General features: G+C 31.3%; 2 protein-coding genes across 3 annotated transcripts; one reads left to right on the top strand and one right to left on the bottom strand.

Moving 5' to 3' along the window:
- Positions 1–23: 23 nt before the first annotated feature.
- LOC135128679 (pre-mRNA-splicing factor 18) lies at positions 24–14,847 on the top strand. Of its 2 annotated transcripts, XM_064055687.1 has the most exons (5): positions 24–240; positions 6,880–7,000; positions 7,052–7,434; positions 14,218–14,430; positions 14,482–14,847. In XM_064055687.1, exons 1-5 carry the CDS (start codon positions 178–180, stop codon positions 14,752–14,754), a joined length of 1,053 nt encoding a protein of 350 aa, XP_063911757.1. In that variant the 5' UTR covers positions 24–177; the 3' UTR covers positions 14,755–14,847. The 2 variants fall into 2 exon arrangements, with proteins under 2 accessions (XP_063911757.1, XP_063911756.1); XM_064055686.1 differs by having other exon boundaries at positions 6,880–7,434.
- Positions 7,440–8,108, bottom strand: LOC135128682 (disheveled-associated activator of morphogenesis 1-A-like). Its single transcript, XM_064055691.1, has 3 exons — positions 7,761–8,108; positions 7,616–7,708; positions 7,440–7,561 (listed from the first exon to the last, which is right to left on the bottom strand). Exons 1-3 carry the CDS (start codon positions 7,888–7,890, stop codon positions 7,455–7,457), a joined length of 330 nt encoding a protein of 109 aa, XP_063911761.1. The 5' UTR covers positions 7,891–8,108; the 3' UTR covers positions 7,440–7,454.
- Positions 14,848–19,520: the final 4,673 nt, after the last annotated feature.

A 19,520-nucleotide genomic window follows, 5' to 3' on the forward strand; every position in this document is an offset into this window, starting at 1 on the left:
AGCTGCACTAACCTAACAAACCAAAAATTCCTAATATAACTGTCAAAATCACCGTCAATGTCAAACCGTAAGGAAAATCAACAAAGCAACGTTTTCCTTGATTTTTGGAAATTTATCGAATTTGTGGGTGTTGTAAGTTCGGAATTATGATGTTACAGTGAAAGTAAATAAGCAGACATGGACATCCTTAAAGCCGAAATTGCGAGGAAGCGTAAGCTTCTTGAAGAGAAAAATGTTATTGTAAGTGTTTTTAGTCATTTTTATTATAAATATGATATTTCTTGAGACAGACGACTCTTACGTTGCTGCTACAACCAGTTTGTGATGATCGTTGTGATTAAAAAAATCTTTTTTATGAGTTCCACGCTGAAATCTGTTCACATTGTCCTTTCACTTCACATGCTGGTTGTAACTAGTTGTGTTTAGAGGCGAAGAAAGTTCTTTATTTTCTCCTTTTTATGTCTTTTTATTTTGTCGTGTTCGGCATTGACAACTGTCAAATCTCGGTCTAAGATCTATTATTATTTTTCTTATCATTTGTTTACCTTGTTTGTTTTTCTCAATGAATATTAAAAACGACGTAAGTTTTATTAGTATTCTTTTTTCGTATCATATTTTTTTTGTTTTTTTTTAATCGGTTCTTATAAGTCAGTTTTTCATCACCCAGTATATTTTACGAATACTATGTAGATGGATAATCACCAATCAGATTTTCTAAATGTTGTGAGCAATGTGCATGAACGCTATACTTTATTTTGTTTATAAACGACTAAAAGCATATTTTATGAACGCCGCACTTTATAAATTTTGAAAGTAGTACTTATTTTTTGACGTAATTTTTCTGTGACTTTTTTCCGCGTTTTTTGATTCCGGTTTTTGCCATTTTTTGTCACTCTTTTTATAACATTTATTGTTTTTTTACCATTTTTGGCTGCAGCTTTATGTCTTCTTTTTTCTTGTCGCTTTTTTGACACTGATTTCTTGCCACTTTTTTATCTTTTCTTATGGAAATTTGTTTTTTTGACATATTTTTTGGAACTCTTCGTGTTCCACTTTTTTATCGCATTTTTGAAGACCTTTTGGCGCTTTTTTTGTTCGCTTTTTGACGCCCTTTTACTTGTCACCTTTTTCCCTTCGTTTTTTTTTTTTTTGTTATTTTTGTGTCACTTTTTTAGTACTTTTTTCGCTTGTAGTGTCGTATTTTTTTGTCTTTTTTGTATTCCTTTATTGTCGTATTTGTTTGTCTTTTTTGTATTCCTTTATTGCTGTCTTTTTTGGCGTAGTTTGTCATCTTTTTCTTGTCACTTTTTTTTTAAATTACATCGAAAAATAGGGAAATTGAAAAACTTTCAATAAAAAAATTAAGTAGGTAATTGGAACATCGGAAAAATCGGGAAATCGAAAAATTAAATATCGAGAGATTGTAAAAGCGAAAAATTAAATCATCCAAAAATTTGACAAATTGTGAAACCGAAAATAAAGAAACGAAAAATTGTAAAATCAAACAGAAGAACTAAAAAAATCGAAAAATTGAAAACATTGAAAAATAGAAAATTTGCAAAATTCAAAAATTGTAAAAGTTGAAAAACTGCAGAATAAAGACTGAAAAATTAAAAATCGAGAAACGAAAAATTGAAAAATTCCGACAATGTAAAAATGAAATCAGAATAAATAAAAAATGGAAAATCTAAAAATTCGGAAGTTAAAGAAAGTCGAAAAATTGAAGAAATAACCGAAAAATTAAAAATCGAGAAACGAAAAATTGAAAAAGAAAACTTGAAAAGTTGCCAAATTAAAATTATAAATCCGAAAAATCGACAAATTTAGAAATAGAGAAAATAAAAAATCCAGGAATTGAAAATATTGAAAAACTGAAAATTTGCAAAAGTTGCAAAATTTCGAAAACGTAAAAATAAAATAAGAAAACATCGATTAATTAAAAAGTTTTAAAAAATGGCGACATTGAAGAAATGAAGAATTGAAAAATTGAAGAAAAAAATTGAAAAATTTAAAAATTGTGAAATAAAAACCGAAAAACTAAAAATCAAATGTTGTAATAATTGTAAACATGGAAAATTAAAAGTGGAGAAACCAAAAATTGCAAAACTGAAAAATTGGAGAAAAGAAAAATTGAATAATAATCGAAAAATTAAAAAAAAAATAAGAAATTGAAAACATTGATAAATTAAAAATTTGCAAAATTTGGAAAAACGAAAATTTAAAAATCGAGAAATTGAAAAATTGAAAAGTTCCAAAATTGTATAACCGAAAAATCGACAAATTTATAAATTGAAAAACTAAAAATTCGTAAAATTAAGAAAACAAAAACAAAAAAAGGAAAAATCGAAAATCAAAAACTGAAAAATCGACAAATTTAAAATTGAACAGATGAAAAATCGAAAAACTAAAAATTCAAAGGATAATAAAACCGAAAAATTGAAGAAATTACTGAAAAATTAAAAATCGAAAAACGAAAAATTTAAAAATTTCCGAAAATGTAAAAATGAAGTCAAAATAAATGAAAAATCGAAAAACTAAAAATTTAAAAGTTCAAACAAATCGAAAAATTGAAGAAATTACCGAAAAATTAAAAATTGAGAAACGAAAAATTCCAAAATTGAAAAATTGAAGAGAGCAAAAAATGTATAATCGAAAAACTGCAAAATAAAAACTAAAAAACTAAAAGTCGAGTAATAGAATAAATGAAAACGCCGAAAATTGAAAAATCCCTAAATTTAAAAATTTAAAAATTGCAATATTCTGAAATCGAAAAATTGGAATACTGAAATAGCGAAAAACTGAAAAATTAAAATATCGAAATAGAAAACTGGAATAATTGAAAAATCGAAAATTTGTAAAATTGAAGAAACTAAAAATTGAAAAGTTGCAAAACTGCAAAATAAAAGTCGAAAAATAAAATCGAATAATGGAATAATTGAAAAATCGAAAAATTCAGTCAAAAAGTCGTAAAATTGTGAAAACAAAAATAAAAAAAGAAAAAAATCGAGAAATAGAAGAAATAAAGAATTGATAAATTAAAAGTCGAGAAACGAAAAATTGTACAACTGTAAAGTTGAAAAATCGAAAAATTGCAAAATAAAATCCGAAAAAGTAAAAATCGAATATTGTAATAATTGAAAACACGGAAAATCGAGAAATTGAAAATCAAAAATTGGAAAATTGTAAAACCGAAAAATTGAAAAACTAAAAATTCAAAAAATAAAAAAAAAAACGAAAAATTTTAGAAATCACTGAAAAATTAAAAATCCAGAAATGAAAAATTGAAAAATTCCCAAAACGTAAAAGTGAAATCAGAATAAATACTTAAAAAATCGAAAATCTGAAAATTCAGAAGTTAAAGAAAGTCGAAAAATTGAAAAAATCACCGGAAAATTGAAGAAAGGAAAAATTCAAAATCCAAAAATTGCAAAATAAAAACTGAAAAATTAAATATGGAATATTGTAACAATTGAAAACATGTAAAATTAAAATTCGGGAATTTGAAAATCAAAAATTGCACAATTGTAAAACCAAAAAATCGACAAATTTAAAATTGAAAAGATGAAAAATCGTAAAATTGTGAAAACATAAAAGTGATAAAGAATTGAATTAAAAAATCGAAAAATTGAAAAAACGTACTGAAAAATTAGAAATCGAAAAACGTAAAATCGCAAAATTGGAAAATTGAAGAAAGGGAAAATTCAAAATCGAAAAGTTGCAAAATTGTAAAACCGAAATTGTGAACACGTAAAAATAAAAAAGAAAAAATCGTTTAATTAAAAAACTCCAAAGTTAAAAAAATCGAAAAATGGAAAAAAAAATCAAAATTCGAAAACAAAATTAAAAGTCGAGAAATGAAAAATTGAAAAAAAAGAAAATTGGAAAATCGAAAACTGAAAATGGAATATTGTAATAATTGAAAGCATGGAAATTAGAAATTGTAAAATTACGAAAACATAAAAATGAAAAGAAATAAATTAAAAAATCGAAAAATTGAAAAAACGTACTGAAAAATTAGAAATCGAAAAACGAAAAATTGCAAAATTGGAAAATTGAAGAAAGATAAAATTCAAAATCGAAAAGTTGCAAAATTGTAAAACCAAAATTGTGAACACGTAAAAATAAAAAAGAAAAAATCGTTTAATTTAAAAACTCAAAAATTAAAAAAATTGAAAAATGGAAAAAAATTCAAAATTCGAAAACAAAATTAAAAGTCGAGAAATGAAAAATTGAAAAAAAAAAGAAAAATTGGAAAATCGAAAACTGAAAATGGAATATTGTAATAATTGAAAGCATGGAAATTAGAAATTGTAAAATTACGAAAACATAAAACTGAAAAGAAATAAATTAAAAAATCAAAAAATTGAAGAAGTGTATTAAAAAATTATAAATCGAGAAACGAAAAATTGCAAAATTGAAAAATTGAAAAAAGGAAAAATGGCAAAATAAAAACCGAAAAACTAAAAATCAAAAAGTAGCTTAATTGAAAACACCGAAAAAAAATCGAGAACTTGAAAAATCCAAAAGTTGCAAAATTATAAGACCGGAAAATCGACAAATTTAAAAATTGAAAATTTGCAAAACTGAAAAAAAGAAAAATTGAAAATTTGCAAAATAAAAACCGAAAAACTAAAAATCGAAAAATTGAGAGCAAAATTGACAAATTAAAAATTGAAAAAATAAAACATCGTAAATTTGCGAAAACGTAAAAATAAAAATTACAAAAAATCGATTAGTAAAAAATTGAAATGTTAAAAAATCGAAGAATTGAAAAATTAAAACTCGAAAAACGAAAAGGAAAAATTGCGAAAATGTAAAATTAAAAAATTGAAAAATAGAAAAATTGTGAAATAAAAACCAAAAACCTAAAAATGGAATATTGTAATAATTGAAAATATGGAAAATAAAGAATTCAAAAACAGAAATATCCAAAAGTTAAAAAAATCATAAAATTGAAGAAAAATTAGAAATCGAGAAAGGAAAAATTGCAAAATATAAACCGAATATTATGATGCGAAAATGTAAAAATGAACAAAGAAAAAATTTTAAAAAATCGAAAAATTAAAAAAAATAAGAAATTGAAAAAATTGATACATTGAAAACATTGAAAATTAGAAAATGTGCAAAACTGAAAAAACGAAAAGTTGAAAAATTGCAAAATAAAGACCGAAAAACTAAAAATCGAATGAAAAGACGCAAAATTAAAAATCGACAAATTTATAAATTGAAAAATTCAAAAGTTAAAAAAATCCAAAAATTGAAAAAATAATCCGAAAAACTAAAAATCGAATATTGTAATTAAAAATCAAAAATTGCAAAATTGTAAAACCGAAAAATCGACAAAATATTAAATTGAAAAGATGAAAAATCGAAAAACTAAAAATTGGAAAATAAAAAAAAGAAAGGAAAAATACAAAATTAAAAAACAAAAACTGGAAAACTAAATATCGAATATTGTAAAAATTGAAAACATGGAAAATTAAAATTCCAGAAATTGAAAACCAAAAATTGCACAATTGTAAAACCGAAAGAACGACAAATTTAAAATTGAAAAGATAAAAAATCGTAAAATTGCGAAAACATAAAAATGAAATAACCATAAATTAAAAATCGAAAAACTAAAAATTCAAAAGTTAAAAAAAACGAAAAATTGAAGAAATTACTGAAAAATTGAAGAAAGGAAAAATTCAAAATCCAAAAATTGCAAAATAAAAACCGAAAAACTAAAAATCGAATGATGAAATAATCGAAAACACAAAATTAAAAGTCGAGAAATTGAAAAGTTGCAAAATTGGAAAACCGAAAAATCGACAACTTTATAATTTGAAAAAAATAAACAATTGTAAAATTATGAAAACAAACATTAAAAAAGAAAAATTGAAAAATTCAGAAGTCGAGGAACGAAAAATTGCACAACTGTAAAATTGAAAAATCGAGAAATTGAAAAGATGAAAAATTGAAAAATTCCGAAAATGTAACAATGGGATCAGAATAAATAAAAAATCGAAAATCTAAAAATTCAGAAGTTAAAGAAAGTCAAAAAATTGAAGAAATAACCGGAAAATTAAAAATCAAGAAACGAAAAATTGAAGAAAGGAAAAATTCAAATTCCAAAAATTGCTAAATAAAAACTGAAAAACTAAATATCGAATATTGTAATAATTAAAAACATCGAAAATTAAAATTTTGAGAAATTGAAAATCAAAAATTGCACAACTGTAAAACCGAAAAAATTGAAAATTTGCTAAAACGTTCAAATGAAATCGGAATAAATACAAAATCGAAAAAATAAAAATTCAAAAGTTAAAGAAAGTCGAAAAATTTGAGAAATTACCGAAAAATCGAAGAAGGAAAAATTCAAAATCCAAAAATTGTAAAATAAAAACCGAAAAATTAAAAATCGAATATTGTAATAATTAAAAACATGGAACATTAAAAATTGGAAAACCGAAAAATCGACAAATTTAAAATTGAAAAGATAAAAAAAACGTAAAAATGAAATAACCATGAATTAAACAGAAATTACTGAAAAATTAAAAATCGAGAAACGAAAAATTGCAAAATAAAAACCGAAAAACTAAAACTCGAATAATAGCATAAATGAAAACACCAAAAATAAAAAATCGAGAAATTAAAAAATTGCAAAACGGTGAAATCGAGAAATTGAATAATAAAAAATCGATAGCAACAGACTTTGTAAACGACAAAAACTTTACCTTATATGAACGAGGGACGCCGTACATTGTAAATGCTGTATACCGTACTTTAGAATTACTTATATAGAGCGACTCAAAATAAATTGAATATTTAAATCAAGAAAAGTCACTTTATATGTATGTTAAAAATAATCCAACTCACATTTTCTTTTATTATTTTCAGGCACCCAACAAAAAGTACTTTCGCAGAGGCGACCTCCTAGCCAAGGAACAGGAAGAATATCGCCAAAAATATGGCGCCAGCAACCTGGAGGACTCGTGCAACTCCACCCTCGTCCCAGCAGGTAACCCCCCCCCCCCTAACACCACTCCCCGTCTAACCCAATTTCACCTAGGCGACAAATCCGACTCCGACATGGAACGCCACAGCATCCTCCCCCGAAGCGAAGTAATATCGCGTCTACGTGACCGCTCCGAACCAATATTGCTATTCGGGGAGACCGAAATCGACGCCTTCAAGCGCCTCCGGAAATGCGAGCTCCTGGAGCCCGAGGTCAACAAGGGCTTCAGGAACGACTTCCAGGAAGCCATGGAGCAAGTGGACCAGGCGTACCTCGACGAGCTGCTCATATCGTCGGAAAACGCCAAAAACGACACCAAACCCGCGAGCAAAGAAAAAACGGTGTCGGTAACGTACGACCAGCTCCGGGAAATGGCCAAGGATATGGGAAAAGGGGAACGGGAGCGTGACATGACGGTGATCGTGCAGTTCATCCAAGTGAGTTTATTAAAATCGATTTATTTGGAATAGGGGGGCGGCGCTACATATGGGGGCGGCAGTTCGTCGGGCTCCACGGGCGGCGCTCGGGGGGCTTCTATCGTGTACGGGGGCGGCGGCGGCAGCCCTACGAACGATTTATTAGTATTATTATAATTTTTTGTTGTTGTTTTAAGTGTACCTGTGGCTGGCGAAATTTGTGTCCTGTTCTGTTGTTCCTGCAATTGTTGCATGATCATCGATATTAATGTTTGTGATAGGGATATAACTCGGCCTGAAACAGTGTTATCACAGTTCGCTGTCATATGACGGAGATAATTATTTACCTGTCTCTTTGATTTTTCGGATTAGAACTATTTTTGAGAGTCTTATGTACAGGGCGATGAAGAATCCCACCACGTAAAAAACTACAACTAAAACTATTAACGACACAGGTGCATCTTCCTCGCCATCCATTTTTGTGTACTTAGTATTAAACAATGCGATAAAAATTATCGTGGAATGATTATTATCTTATCGTTTCTAGTCGCATTATTGTGTTCTAGTCGTTCGTAAGGCCTGGTTTTTTCCTTATTGATACGATCTTTACGTCCTTTTGCAATCCGGTGATTGGGTTATCGGAAATCGAGAGGATTTTGTTGTTTTAGAACGACTAAGGCGATGCGCGTGATGTGTACAACGTGGTGATTGCGTTTGTTTTAATCAGATAACGAATTAAATAGAGCTGTCAGGTGGTTTTGACTATTTTTACGCATGTCTGTTTGTTGAAGTTGAAAAAAGATTTTCTGACATTGACATATAAATCAGATAGATGGTCGAATTGTTCTCTTTATTTTAATAACGGATTTCTACAAAATTTCGTAGAAATTGGTTTCTGATAACGAAACAAGACTGGATTAGTATAATCTCCCCCTATTAGAATATAGCAACTAGTGTATGGTAAATTACTTCATTATCAAATTATGTATTGATGAAAATTTCAAAATTTAACAGTGACAATTCAGTATTTTGTCACTCTCAACATCGAAATTACTTCAAAAAAACTATCTGACTAAATAAAATTGGTCCACGTTTGTTTAGACATGACTTTGTTAAATTTCGAGATGACATCATCAAATTTTTGGTTTTTCTAATCGTCTACATGATAGTCTTAAAGTACAGCCGAAATTCTACAGCAATCAGTGCAGTAGTTTCGGATATGACGTTTCTTATACAGTTATCAACAGACAAACGGAAATGGAAGACCGACTTTTCGTATAGTACAAATCCCAAAACGTCTGGAGAAAAATGCTTTATTAAATTTTAAGACTTGTGGTCGTAGACCAATTTTTTCTGGTTGTTTTTTTGGGCCTTTTTTTCGTGGTTTTTGTATTTTTTTTCTCCCACGTTTTTTCTTTTTTTTTCACTTTTTAATTGCTTTTTGTCGCCTTTTAGTACTTTTTGGGGTCGGTGTTTTTGTCCTGCTTTTTTTGTCGTATTTTTCCGCCTTTTTTTTGTTAATAAAATTACGTCTAAAAATTGGAGTAATTAATTGACACATCGGAAAAATGGAGAAATCAAAAATTAAAAATCGAAAATTTGCAAAATTGAAGAAACTAAAAATTGAAAAGATAAAAAAGAAAAAATCTAAAATTGAAGAAACTCCAAAGTTAAAAAAAAATCGAGACGCGAAAAATCGAAAAATTACAAATCTCTAAAATTGGAAATTTGAAGAAAAGAAAAATTGAAAAATCGAAAAATCGCAAAATTAAAATAGAAAACTAGAGTACGTAATTGAAAAAACAAAAAAAAATCGAAAATAAAATATAGAGAAAAATAAAAAATTAAACAATCGAAAAATTTAAAAATTCAAAAGTTAAAAAATGGAAAAATTAAAAAATGCAAAAGTAAAAAGCATCGAAAAATTGAAGAAACCAAAAACTGAAGAAATTCTTTTTCGTCCTTTTGATCCTTTTAATCCTTTTCGTCATTCGTCCTTTTAGTCCTTTTCGTTTTTTTCGTTTTTTAGTCCTTTTCGTCATTCGTCCTTTGTGTTTTTCGTCCTTTGTCCTTTTCGTCTTCGTCCTTTTCTTTTTGTTTCATCTTTTTAGTCCTTTTCGTCCTTTGCCCTTTTCGTCCTCCGTCCTTTTCGCCCTTATCGTCCTTTGTCCTTTTCGTTTTTCGTCTATTTCGTCCTTCGTCCTTTTCGTTCTTCGTCTATTTCCTCCTTCTCCCTTATCGTCCTTTTCGCCCTCCGTCCTTTTCGCCCTTCCTCCTTTTCGTTCTTCGTCCTTTTCGTCCTTCGTTCTTTTCGCCCTTCGTCCTTTTCGTCCTTCGTCCGTTTCGTACTTCGTTCTTTTCGTCCTTCGTTCTTTTCGTCCTTCGTTCGATTCGTCCTTCGTCCTTTTCGTGCTTCTTCCTTTTCGCCTTTTTCGCCCTTTTCGCCTTTTTCGTCCTTTTCGCCTTTTTCGTCCTTTTCGCCTTTTTCGTCCTCTTTCGTCCTTCTTCGTCCTTTTTCATCCTTGTTCGTCCTTTTCGTAATATTTCATCCTTTTTCGTCCTTTTGCATCCTCTTTCGTTCTTCTTCGTCCTTTTTCGTCCTTTTAGTCTTTTCCGTAATTTTTCATCCTTCTTTGTCCTTTTTGATCCTCTTTCGTCCTATTTCGTCCTTTTCGTACTTTTTCGTCCTTTATCGTCTTTTTCGTACTTTTCGTCCTTTTCGCCATTTTTGTCGTTTTCGTCCTTGTCGTTATTTTCGTCCTTTCCGTATTTTAAGTCCTTTTCGTCCTTTTCGCCTTTTTGGTCCTTTTCGTCTTTCGTTCTTTGTCCTTTTCGTCCTTTGTCCTTTTCGTCCTTCGTCCTTTGTCCTTTTCGTCCTTTGTCCTTTTCGTCCTTTGTCCTTTTCGTCCTTTGTCCTTTTCGTCCTTCGTCCTTTTCGTTTTTTTCGTCCTTCGTCCTCTTCGTCCTCCGTCCCTCCGTCCTTTTCGCCCTTATCGTCCTTCGTCCTTTTCGTTTTTAGTCTATTTCGTCCTTCGTCCATTTCCTCCTTCTCCCTTATCGTCCTTTTCGTTTTTTCGTCTTTTTCGTTCATCGTTCTTTTTGCCCTTCGTCCTTTTCGTCCTTCGTTTCGTACTTCGTTCTTTTCCTCCTTTTAGTACTTCGTCATTTTCGTTCTTCGAACTACTCGTCCTTCGTTCTTTTCGTCCTTTTCGTCTTTTTCGTCCTTCTTCGTCCTCTTTCATCCTCTTTCGTCCTATTTGTCCTTTCTCGTCCTTTTTCGTCTTCTTTCGTCCTTTTCGTCGTTTTTCATCGTTTTCGTCCTTTTTCGTCGTTTTCGTCCTTTTTCGTCGTTTTCGTCCTTTTTCGTCCTTTTTCATCATCCTTCGTCCTTTTCGTCCTTTTACGTCCTTTTTCGTCCTTTGCGTAATTTTTCATCCATTTTTGTCCTTTTTCGTCCTGTTTGTCCTTTTTCGTCTTCATTCATCCTTTGCGTCCTTTTTCGTCCTCTTTCGTCCTTTTCGTCCTTTTTCGTCATTTTCGTCCTTTCCATCCTTTCCGTAATTTTTCATTCTTTTTCGTCCTATTTCGTCCTTGTTCATCCTTTTCGTCGTTTTCGTTCTTTTTCATCCTCCTTCGTCCTTTTCGTCCTCTTTCGTCCTTTTATGTCCTTTTTCGTCCTTTTCGTAATTTTTCATCCATTTTCGTCCTTTTCGTAATATTTCATCCTTTTCCGCCCTTTTCGTCCTTTCCGTAATTTTGCATCCTATTTCGTCCTTTTCGTTCTTTGTACGTCCTTTTTCATTCTCTTTCGTCCGTTTTCGTCCTTTTCGTCCTTTCCGTAATTTTTCATCCTTCTTCGTCCCTTTTGATCCTCTTTCGTCCTTTTTCGTCCTTTTCGTCCGTTTTCGACCTTTTCGTCCTTTTTCGTCCTGTTTCGTCTTTTTCGCCCTTTTCGTCCTTTTTCGTCCTATTTCGTCCTTTTTCGTCTTCTTTCATCCTCATTCGTCCTCTTTCGTACTTTTCGTCCTTTTCACCATTTTCGTCGTTTTCGTTATTTTCGTCCTTTTCGTCCTTTTCGCCTTTTTTGGCCTTTTCGTCCTTTTAGTCGTTTTCGTCCTTCGTCTTTTTCGTCATTCATCTTTTTCGTCCTTCATCCTCTTCGTCGTTTTCGTCCTTCGTCCTTTTCGTCCTTTGTCCTTTTCGTCCTTTGTCCTTTTCGTCCTTTGTCCTTTTCGTCCTTCGTCCTTTTCGCCTTTTTCGTCCTTTTAGTCCTTTTCGTCCTTTCCGTAATTTTTCATCCTTCTTCGTCCCTTTTGAACCTCTTTCGTCCGTTTTCGTCCTTTTCGTCCGTTTTCGTCCGTTTCGTCCTTTTTCGTCCTGTTTCGTCTTTTTCGTCCTTTTCGTCCTTTTTCGTCTTCTTTCATCCTCGTTCGTCCTCTTTCATCCTCGTTCGTCCTCTTTCGTACTTTTCGTTCTTTTCGCCATTTTCGTCGTTTTTGTCCTTTTCGTTATTTTCGTCCTTTTCGCCTTTTTCGTCGTTTTCGTCCTCGCCCTTTTCGTCTTTTTCACCTTTTCGCCCTTTTCGCCTTTTTTGGCCTTTTCGTCCTTTTAGTCGTTTTCGTCCTTCGTCATTTTCGTCATTCATCTTCTTCGCCCTTCGTCCTCTTCGTCGTTTTCGTCCTTCGTCCTTTTCGTCCTTCGTCCTAAGTACTTTTGGTCCTTCGTCCTAAGTCCTTTTCGTCTTAAGTCCTTTCCGTCCTTCGTCCCAAGTCCTTTTCGTCCTTCGTTCTTTTCGTTCTTCGTCCTTTGTCCTTTTCGTCGTTTTCGTCCTTCGTCCTTTTCGTCCTTCGTCCAAAGTCCTTTCCGTCCTTCGTCCTAAGTCCTTTTCGTCCTTCGTTCTTTTCGTCCTTCGTCCTTTGTCCTTTTTTCGTCCTTCGTCCTTTGTCCTTTTTTCGTCCTTCGTCCTTTTCATCCATTTAGTCCTTTTCGCCTTTTTCGTCCTTTTAGTCATTTTCGTTCTTTTTCGTCCTATTTCGTCCTTTTTCGTCTTCTTTCATCCTCGTTCGTCCTCTTTCATCCTCGTTCGTCCTCTTTCATCCTCGTTCGTCCTCTTTCGTACTTTTCGTCCTTTTCGTTATTTTCGTCCTTTTCGTATGTTTAGTCCTTTTCGTCCTTTTCGCCTTTTTTGGCCTTTTCGTCCTTTTAGTCGTTTTCGTCCTTCGTCTTTTTCGTCATTCATCTTTTTCGTCCTTCATCCTCTTCGTCCTTTTCGTCCTTCGTCCTTTTCGTCCTTCGTCTTAAGTCTTTTCATCCTAAGTCCTTTCCGTCCTTCGTCCCAAGTCCTTTTCGTCCTCCGTTCTTTTCGTCCTTTGTCCTTTGTCCTTTTCGTCCTCTTCGTCGTTTTCGTCCTTCGTCCTAAGTCCTTTTCGTCCTAAGTCCTTTCTGTCCTTCGTCCTAAGTCCTTTTCCTCCTTCGTTCTTTTCGTCCTTCGTCCTTTGTCCTTTTCGTCCTTCGTCCTTTTCATCCATTTAGTCCTTTTCGCCTTTTTCGTCCTTTTAGTCATTTTCGTTCTTTTCGTCATTTTAATCCTTATCGTCCCTTTCGTCCTCTTACTCCTTTTCGTTCTTTTCGTCCTTTTGAAAAATGGATAAATGAAAAATCCCGAAATGAGAAATCGAAAAATTGGGGAAACGAAAAATTCCAAAATAAAAATGGGGAAACCAAAAAATTCTTAAAATGGAGTCATTTAAACATCGAAAAAACCTAGAAATCGAAAAGCTAAAATTGCAAAGTAGTAAAATCTAAATTTTGAAAAACACAAAATTAAATCATCTGAAAATTGGAAAATCGAAGAATTGAAGAAACGTTAAGTTGTAAAATAAAAAACGAAAATTTGCAAAACTGAAGAAACGAAAAATTGAAAAGTTGAAAAACTGCAAAATAAAAACCGCAAAACTAGAAATCGAATAATGGAATAATAAATAAAAAAAAATAATAAAAATCGAGAAACTGAAAATCGAAAAAATTGCAAAATCGTAAAATCGAAAATTCGGCAAATTTAAATGAGAGAAAAAAAAAGAAAAAAGAAAATTCTAAAAATGAAGTAATATCAAAGTTAAAAAAATCGAAAAATCTGTAAATTTGGAAATTTGAAGAAAAGAAAAATTAAACAGTCAAAAAATTTAAAAATTCAATATGTAGTTGAAAAATCGAAAAATTGAAAAATCGTAAAATTGCGAAATCGTACAAATTTAAAAAAATGGAAAAATTTTAAAATTCACAAGTTAAAAACATCGAAAAATCGAAGAAACGGAAAACTAAAAAAACGCAATATTAAGAATGGAGAAACGAAAAATTCCAAAATAAAAATCGACAAACCAAACCAATCGAAAAATGGAATAATTGAAAAATTGAAAACACTATTTCATGGCACCTAAAGTACGAAAAAATAGATTTCTCGTTTCCGTCTGCGTGTCGTTAAATAGTGGGAATTTTTACTTTTTACAGAACCTAGAGATTTTTGATTGACATTTACCTTTTTACATCTTTACTTTTATTTAGTAGAAAATATTCGCCAGCTTCTGTTTTATTTTATTATCGTATTTCGAACTGATCTCCCTTTAATATAAATCTCATCGTCTAGAAGTCATTTGTTTAAAGTAGATCGCATTTTGATCTCTCTGGGATTAATATTTACGCACTGTTTCCTGCGATAACGAAAATGAATACGTTTGTACTACAAAAATAAAACCAAAAAATAGGCGAGACTTTCATGAATTTATGAAGTTGCATTTTTTATTCTAGTTTATTCTCCATTTATGGCACGAACAACTGCAGAACCGCCCAACGGAAGAAAAACAAGGCACGAAAGGAAAACTCGCTGGCGCCACCAACACTCAGACTCAAGAATACCTAAAACCCCTACTCAGAAAACTAAAAACATTCACCCTCCCTGAAGACATTTCGGACAGTTTAACAGAAATTGTGGTTCATCTCTTGAACAGAAATTATTTAAAGGTACGTATTTTAAATTAAAAAAAAAATAGTCATTTTAAATCAAATTTATAGGCCAGCGACGCCTATTTACAAATGGCGATCGGTAACGCCCCCTGGCCCATCGGAGTTACCATGGTGGGTATCCACGCTCGGACAGGTCGAGAAAAAATTTTCTCAAAAAATGTAGCCCATGTGATGAACGACGAAACCCAGAGGAAGTATATTCAAGGGTTGAAGAGGTTAATGACCAAGTGTCAGGAATACTACCCCACGGACCCATCCAGATGCGTCGAATACGCAGCGTTCGGAACGCCCCCACAACCAGAGTCAGCTTCTTCAAATTGACAATGTGACGATATTATGTATTATGTAAAAATAGTTTTAAGTTACAATAAAGAATATTAAAAAAAAAATTGAAAAGAAAAGAAAAAACTGGGACATGTGCTGGCTCATTTTTGAAAAAGTCTCGGGATGCCTGTTCTTTTTTTAATTAAAAAACTGAGGACCTGTTGTGTTTTAATTTTTAAAGAAGTTGAAATAATCTAGGTACCACTGGAGTCTTATTTATGCAAAAAAATTAAGGAATCCAAATACATAATTTGAAAAAATCCTGGGAGCATCTAGTATGATTTTTGATAAAATATGAAACAATTACAGGGATCCCTGGTCTCATATTTTTATTTTTGAAAAAATCTCAAAAATGTACCAGTTTTTGAAAGAATTTAGAGGACTTCTGGTATCTTATTTTGAAAAGAATTTGAAGGAATGTCGAAGGATTCTGGTGTTTTATTCTTGAAAAGTTTGTAAGAATTTCTAGTGTCACACTTTTTAATGAATGTGAAAGAACCTTGGTGTTTTGAGGGATCCTTATGCATTATTTTGAAATAATCTCGGGAATTCATGGTATCCTGTTTTTTGGGAAAATCTAGGAAACCCTTTTTGTTTCAAAATTTGACAATCTTGAGGATTATCTGCTTTATAAAAAAAAAATGGAAAGAATCTCGGGCATTCCTGAAGCCTTATTTTGGAAAAAAATTTGAAGGAATCTCGGGGACTCCTAGTGTATTTTTTTACGAATTTGAAGAAACTCGGGAGACTCTGGTCTCTTATTTTTGCTGTTTTAATTAAAAAAAAAAAGAAAAAAAATCTCGGGGGCATCTGATTTGATTTTTCATTCTGAAAAAATTTGGAACAATCTAGGGGATCTCTGGTAACTTATTTTTAAAAGAATCTCGAAGATCAATGGTGTCTTGTTTTTGAAAGAATTTCCAGATCGTTTGTACCTTATTTTTGAAAAAATTTGAAAGAATGTCGAGTATCACTTTTTGAAAGAATTTGGAGGACTTCAAGAGTGTTGTTTTGAAAAGAATTTGAAAGAATCTCGGACGCCTCTGTTGTTTTATTCTTGAAAAATTTGAAAGAATATATTGTCATATTTTTTAATGAATTTGAAAGAACCTCGAAGAATCTTGGTGTCTTATTTTTGAAAGAATCTCGGGAAATCCTGGTATCTTGTTTTTGAGAGAATTTGGGAGAATTTAGAAACCTTCGCATCTTTTTGTTTCAAAATTTGAAAGAATCTCGGAGACTCCTAGTGTCTTTTTTTTAAGAATTTGAAAAAACCTCAAGGACTTCTGGTATCTTGTTTTTGAAAGAATTTCCAGACCGTTTGTATTTTATTTTTGAAAAAATTTTAAAGAATGTCGAGTACCACTTTTTGAAAGAATTTGGAAGTCTTCAAGTGTGTTGTTTTGAAGAGAATTTGAAAAAATCTCGATTGCCTTTGATTTTTTATTTTGAAAAAATTTGGAAGAATCTCTAGTGCCACATTTTTTAATGAATTTGAAAAACCTCGAAGATCCTTGGTGTCTTGTTTTTAAAAAAGTCTTGTGGGATCCTTGTGGATTATTTTGAAAGGATCTCGGGAGCTCCTGGTATCTTGTTTTTTAGAGAATTTGGGAGAATATAGGGAACCCTTAATATATTTTTGTTTCAAAATTTGAAAGATTCTTGGGACTCCTTGTGTCTTTTTTTTTAAGAATTTGAAAAAACCTCAGGGGCCTCTGGTGACTTATTTTTGAAAAAAACTATAAAAATTCCGGGACCCCTTGCGTTTTATTTTTAAAAGAATTTGAAAGATCTTGAGGACTTCTGGTGTTTTAATTTTTTTAAAATTTTAAAAATAATGGGGTGTTTGTTGTTTGTGTGTATCTTATTATTTTAAAGAATTTGAAAGAATCTTAGGTATACCCCTGAAGTCTTGTTTTTGAAAAAATTTCAAGGAATCCAGAGAACTCTGCGTATCTTTTTTTTTTTATAAGACAATTTGAATAAATCTCGGAGGTATCTGGTTTGATTTTAGGAAAAATTTGGAACAATCTCGGGGATCTCTGGTATCTTAATATTTTTTAAAGAAACTCGAGAATCAATGGTTTTTGAGAATCAAAGAATTTCCAGACACTTTGTCTTTTATTTTGAAAAAATTTGAAAGAATGTCGGGTAACACTTTTCGAAGGAATTTGGAGGACTCCAAGTGTGTTGTTTTTAAAAGAGTCGGAAAGAATCTCTAGTGTCACATTTTTTAAATAAAGAACCTTGGCGTCTTGTTTTTAAGAGTCTTGTAGGATCCTTGTGTATAATTTGAAACAATCTCAGGAACTCCTAGCCTCTTGTTTTTGAAAGAATTTGGAAGAATCTCGGGAACCCTTTCTATTTTTTTTTCAAAATTTGAAAGAATCTCAAGGATTCTTTGCCGTATTTTTGAAAAAACTTGAAAGAACCTCGGGTACTCCTGGAGCTTTATTGTGAAAAGAATTTGAAGGAATCTCGGAAACTCCTTAGTTGTTCTTAGGACAATTTGAAAATGTCTCGGGGATTCTTGGTATCTTATTTTTTAAAGAATCTCGACTAACAATCATATTTTTGAAAGAATCTCCAGGACCCTTTGTATTTTATTTTTGAAAGTGTCTTGCACAAATTTTTGAAAGAATTTGAAGGACTCCAAGTGTCTTATTTTAAGAGAATTTGAAAGAAAGAGGCCTCTAGTTTTTTTAAGAATCTTGTGGAATCCTTCTGTATTATTTAGAAAGAATTTGAAAGAAAATCCGGAGCTTCTAGCATCTTGTTTTTGAGAGAATTTGGAAGAACCCTTTGTGTCTATTTTTTTTTTCAAAATTTTAAAGAATCTCAAGGATTCTTTGCCTTGTTTTTGAAAAAATTTGAAAGAAACTCGGGTACCCCTGGAGGCTTATTTTGGAAAGAATTTGAAGGAATCTCGGGAACTCCTACTGTCTCTTTTTTAATTATTTGAAAAAACCTCAGGGACCTCAGGTGCCTTATTTTGAAAGAATTTGTAAAAATCCGGGACTCTTTTTGATTTATTTTTCACAGAATTCGAAAAATCTTGAGGACTGCTGGTCTTTTAATTTTGTAAAAATTCGGTTTGTTTTTTTAAAAAATGTATTAAACAATCTCGGGAATCCCTGGTATCTTATTTTTTTTTAAATCTCGAGGATAAATGATGTTTTGTTTTTGAAAGAATTTCTAGACCGTTTGTATTTTATTTTTGAAAAAATTTGAAAGAATATTTTGGATCACTTTTTGAAAGAATTTGAAGGAATTTGGAGGACTCCAAGTGTCTTGTTTTAAGAGAATTTGAAAGAAGGGATCCTCTATTATTCTTGAAAAATTTGGAAGAATCTCTATTGTCATATTTTTTAGTGAATTTGAAAGAACCTCAAAGAACCCTCCTAGTGTCCTGTTTTTTAAAGAATCTTGTGGGACCCTTGTGTATTTATTAAGAAAGCATTTGAAAGAATCTCAGGAACTCCTAGCATCTTGTTTTTGAGAGAATTTGGAAGACTCTTAGGAACCCTGTGTGTATTTTTTTTTCAAAATTTGAAGCCTGATTTTGGAAAAAAATTGCAAGAATCTCGAGTACTCCCGGAGCCTTATTGTAGAAAGAATTTGAAAAAACCTCAGGGGCCTCAGGTGCCTTATTTTGAAAGAATTTGTGAAAATCCGGGACCCTTTTTGATTTATTTTTGACAGAATTCGAAAAATCTTGAGGACTTCTGGTCTTTTAATTTTGTAAAAATTCGGTTTGTTTTTCTAAAAAAAATATTAATCTCGGGGATCCCTGGTATCTTCGGTTTTTTTTTTAAATCTCGAGGATAAATGGTGTCTTGTTTTTGAAAGAACATTTTGGATCACTTTTTGAAAGAATTTGAAGGAATTTGGAGGACTCCAAGTGTCTTGTTTTAAGAGAATTTGAAAGAAGGGATCCTCTATTATTCTTGAAAAATTTGGAAGAATCTCTATTGTCATATTTTTTAGTGATTATGAAAGAACCTCGAAGAACCCTTCTAGTGTTCTTTTTTTTAAAGAATCTTGTGGGACCCTTGTGTATTTATTAAGGAAGCATTTGAGAGAATCTCAGGAACTCCTAGCATCTTGTTTTTGAGAGAATTTGGAAGAATCTTAGGAACCCTGTGTGTCTATTTTTTTCTTTTTCAAAATTTGAAAGAATCTCGAGGATTATTTGCCTTATTTTGGAAAAAATTAGCAAGAATCTACTGTCTTTTTTTAATAATTTGAAAAAACCTCAGGGGCGTCAGGTGCCTTATTTCGAAAGAATTTGTAAAAATCCGGGACCCATTTTGATTTATTTTTGACAGAATTCGAAAAATCTTGAGGACTTCTGGTCTTTTAATTTTGTAAAAATTCGGTTTGTTTTTCTAAAAAATTTATTAAACAACCTCGGGGATCCCTGGTATCTTAGGTTTTTTTTTAAATCTCGAGGATAAATGGTGTCTTGTTTTTGAAAGAATTTCCAGACCGTTTGTATTTTATTTTTGAAAAAATGGATCACTTTTTGAAAGAATTTGAAGGAATTTGGAGGACTCCAAGTGTCTTGTTTTAAGGGAATTTGAAAAATTTAGGAAAATCTCTACTGTCATATTTTTTAATGAAATTGAAAGAACCTCTAAGAAACCTGGTGTCTTGTTTTTTAAAGAATCTTGTGGAATCCTTGTCTAGTATTTAAAAACAATTTGAAAGAATCTCGGGAATCCTTTGTCAATTTTTTTTTTTTCAAAATTTGAAAGAATCTC

Source organism: Zophobas morio, unplaced genomic scaffold (assembly GCF_036711695.1).
Source record: "Zophobas morio isolate AGI-343-1 ecotype UQ-CSIRO unplaced genomic scaffold, CSIRO_AGI_Zmor_V1 ptg000014l, whole genome shotgun sequence".
Lineage (NCBI taxonomy): Eukaryota > Metazoa > Arthropoda > Insecta > Coleoptera > Tenebrionidae > Zophobas > Zophobas morio.